General features: G+C 41.6%; 1 protein-coding gene across 1 annotated transcript in view; it reads right to left on the reverse strand.

Moving 5' to 3' along the window:
* Positions 1 to 2304: 2304 nt before the first annotated feature.
* Positions 2305 to 3487, reverse strand: part of SH3TC1 (SH3 domain and tetratricopeptide repeats 1) — a 22890-nt gene continuing 21707 nt past the window's right edge. The window contains exons 15-16 of the mRNA XM_010140998.1: positions 2766 to 2962; positions 2305 to 2535 (exon numbers count right to left, since the gene is read on the reverse strand). Coding sequence (XP_010139300.1) covers positions 2305 to 2535; positions 2766 to 2962 — 428 coding nt within the window. The remainder of the gene's footprint in view (positions 2536 to 2765; positions 2963 to 3487) is intronic.

Below are 3487 nucleotides of genomic sequence, written 5' to 3' on the forward strand. Positions count from 1 at the left end.
TCCCGGCATAGTCCATATTCTCACAAAACCCTTATAGTCATCCTGAGTGGCCTGCCCCTTCTTCCATAAGCCACAGAGTTTCCTTTTCTTCCTGAGTTCCAGCCAAAGCCTCTCTTCAGCCAGGCCGGTCTTCTACCTCATCAGCTTGTCTTGTGGCTCACCGGGACAGCCTGCTCCTGAGCTCTGGGGATTTGCCTCTTGAGGATTATCCAGCCTTCCTGGACTCCTCTGCCCCTCAGGCCTATCTCTCAAGGGACCCTACGTTGGGAAAAAAGGGGAAATAAAACTAGTCTTTATAAGGCCGACACCGAATGTGTGAGACAAGCAAAACGGGGGCACAAATAATGACAGTTTATTTACAGTGCAACATTTACAAGGTCTTTTGGTATTGCCGTTGATAAAGCAATAACTGCCAGTTAGCTTATTTACCAGAGAGACAGGAACGCATCATAGGTCCAACACTGAAGAAGCTACAACCCACCCATTGCAGCCTGGCCACTTGGTAGAACAAGCCTGTCAGATGCATGAATGGTAGAAACAAGTATAATTGTGATTATAACCACACAGAATACACAGGGGGAGAAGCAGCTGCATCACCAGGGTAGACGTGCATGTGGGGAGGACTGTAGAAAGGTTTATCACTTATGTTAATTGCACAAAATCTGTTAATTTACACCTGCATGGTGGAGGTAACAGCTCCTTTCATCCATTTTGGAAAAATGGAATAATGCAACTATGGTGCCTCCACCCTGTTTCATGCTCCTCCCAGACATCTAGGTAACACCTAACACCAGATATTGATCTAGTGGTAGTTGTAGCTCTGATTGTCACCTCACCCACCACCAAATTTTATCAGCAAAGAGCTTGCAGGCATCCACCTGCATGGCGTACAGGTCTTACATGACTTGGACTTTGCGCTGGGACTGTGACCTCTCTACACCCTACCGATCAGTCTCCTAAAAGGTCAAAGCCTGCCCTCAAGAAGTCCAAAGTGGCAGTTTTACTGTCACCTCCCTACTGCCTCAAGAATTGAAAACTCTCTAATCTCATGGTCACTGTGGCCAAAAGACAGCCTTCAACCTTCACATTACCCACAAGTCCTTCTCTGTTGGTGAACAGCAGGTCCAGTAGGGAGCCTTCCATGCTCACCAGCTGTGTCAGGAATTTGTCTTCCACACACTCCAGGAACCTCCTAGACTGTTTCTTCACTGTTGTATTATATTTCCAGCAGACATCTAGTAAATTGAAGTCCCCCACAGGAATAAGTGGCACTGATTGTGAGACTTCTCCCAGGTGCTTGCAGAATATTTCCTCTGCATTTTCATTCTGTAGCAGACTCCCCCCATTATGTCTGTCCTGTTGGCCTTTCCCTGAGTTTAACCCATAAACACTCTACCCTTTCATCACTATTGTTGAGCTCAAGGCAATCAAAACTCTCCCTGACACACTGGGCCACTGCTCTGCCTCTTCTTCCTGGCCTGTCCCTCCTGAAGAGGTTGTACCTATCCAGCACAGCACTCCAGTTGTGCATGTCACCCCCCTATGTTTCTGTGATGGCAACTACATCATAGTTTTCTTGCTGCACAATAGCTTCAAGCTCTTTGTTTGTTGCCCATGCTGTGGGTGAGCATTGGTATAGATGCACTTCAAATGGGCTATTGCTCCCATTGGGTTTTTATTTTTTGGTGGGGGACAGAGGTGATGGGGAGAAGACCATGTTACTAGAGACTTCACTTCTGGAAATCAGATAGTTATGTACATGAGTGTTTTAAGCAATCAGATAAATCTTAACTAGTACCTGTAAGTACTGCAGCAGAATGTGACAGGAAATGAGGGGTGGTATGTGGGGAATTGGATCAAATGCGCTTCTGCAAATGTATTTACTTGATGTCATAAAAGTAACAGAGCTAAGTCATACAAGAGCTAGTTCATACAAAAAAGCCACAAATCATATGGAGTGGGTTTTCTCTACAACACTTTATTAAATATTTTTCATTGCATTGATGTATTGATCATTTTCTGGTATCTAGCTAGGCAGAAAGAGATAGCAAAGGAAAACAATAGTTAAAAAAAGAATAGAGTTTTGGTTTAATTCACAGGCACACCCTTAAACAAGTACAAGACCTTGAAGACAATAAAATGTAGTTCAGGCTTGTAAACTGGTAATTTAGTCTGAGATGCTGAGCTTCAGCTTACAGCACGTGAATAATGAGACATTGAATGCATTCTGCATCCTCCTACAAAGCCAGTGCAGTATTTCTCTGGGTACTTCTGTAGTTCTTAGACTGCATTTTCCAAAGATGCTTATGAATTCTTATAACAGTGATCAGGAGCTAGGTTTATTCTCCTAACATTCAGCTCTGTGGCAAAGGTTCTTGCCTTTTGGTAGAAGAAGAGAGACATCTCCCGATCCACAAGGAAGTTATGGTAGATTATTGCCAGTCTTGTGTAAATCTTCAGTTGAGCTTTTTTATTGCCCAGGTCCATGGCAGCAGCAAGGGCCAAATGATAATAGCCTGCTGCATCAAAGGGGTCCTGAAATAAGAGATACAAAGATAGTACCCTATGTAGTACAACCTGGTGTAAGAGGACATCCAAGCTTAGTTTATTAAGTATCAAATGAGAATAATATAGATTCTGAACTTCAGAGGGTTCTCAATTATGTACATTCTAAATGCATGAAACCAGAATGTGGTAAAACCTGATGTTGTGAAACATTACTGAATGTAACTATATTTTCTGCAGAGATTTTTATTATTTCTTACCTTAAGGTCATAGAATATAATGTCTCCTAAGATCAAGTACACCTTGACGTAATACAGTGTTTCCTCCTCAAACTCCAGAGGAGAGGAACAGAGGGATAAGGCTTTTAAATAAAAGTGTTCTGCCAGTTCACAGTGACCCAAATGATGATGGATGGCAGCCAGCCGATGGTAAGCTATTCGTTCATTTAGCTGATTTCCTAATGAGATAACATATGAGTCATTATAAAACCAAAGAGACAAAGTAGCCAAATTGTCTCAAATCAGAATACATCTATGCTATTTTTTGCTTTATTTCCACATAGTATATGCTGAGTTTTATTGAATAAAACTAATTTTGTTCAACAGATACTTGGCTAAAACCTGCCCTTTAAGAAAGATACCACAGAATTCCTGAATTTGCCACTGTAGTATTCGACATAAATAACTACATTCACCTCTCGTATAGATATATACACTCTGCACATACTTACAAAGGATACAAATAGATTATGAATGTAATGAAAGAAAGAAATCTAACAGGATTGAAGACTCCCTTGCCCCTCCCAGAACACACTTTACATCAAGAATTATGACAAAGATGATTTTCAGACTGATCAAAATGACCTGTCTGCACTTGTGTGGAGGAGTGTGACAGTCCTTAATCAGCTGAACAGCTGTCAAACTTGAAGAACAGTCATTTTTTTAAACTAGCTGTTTTAAGTTTTGATTGCTTTATCCTAGAT

The sequence above is a fragment of the Buceros rhinoceros genome, unplaced genomic scaffold, assembly GCF_000710305.1.
Source record: "Buceros rhinoceros silvestris isolate BGI_N320 unplaced genomic scaffold, ASM71030v1 scaffold7648, whole genome shotgun sequence".
Classification (NCBI taxonomy): Eukaryota; Metazoa; Chordata; class Aves; order Bucerotiformes; family Bucerotidae; genus Buceros; species Buceros rhinoceros.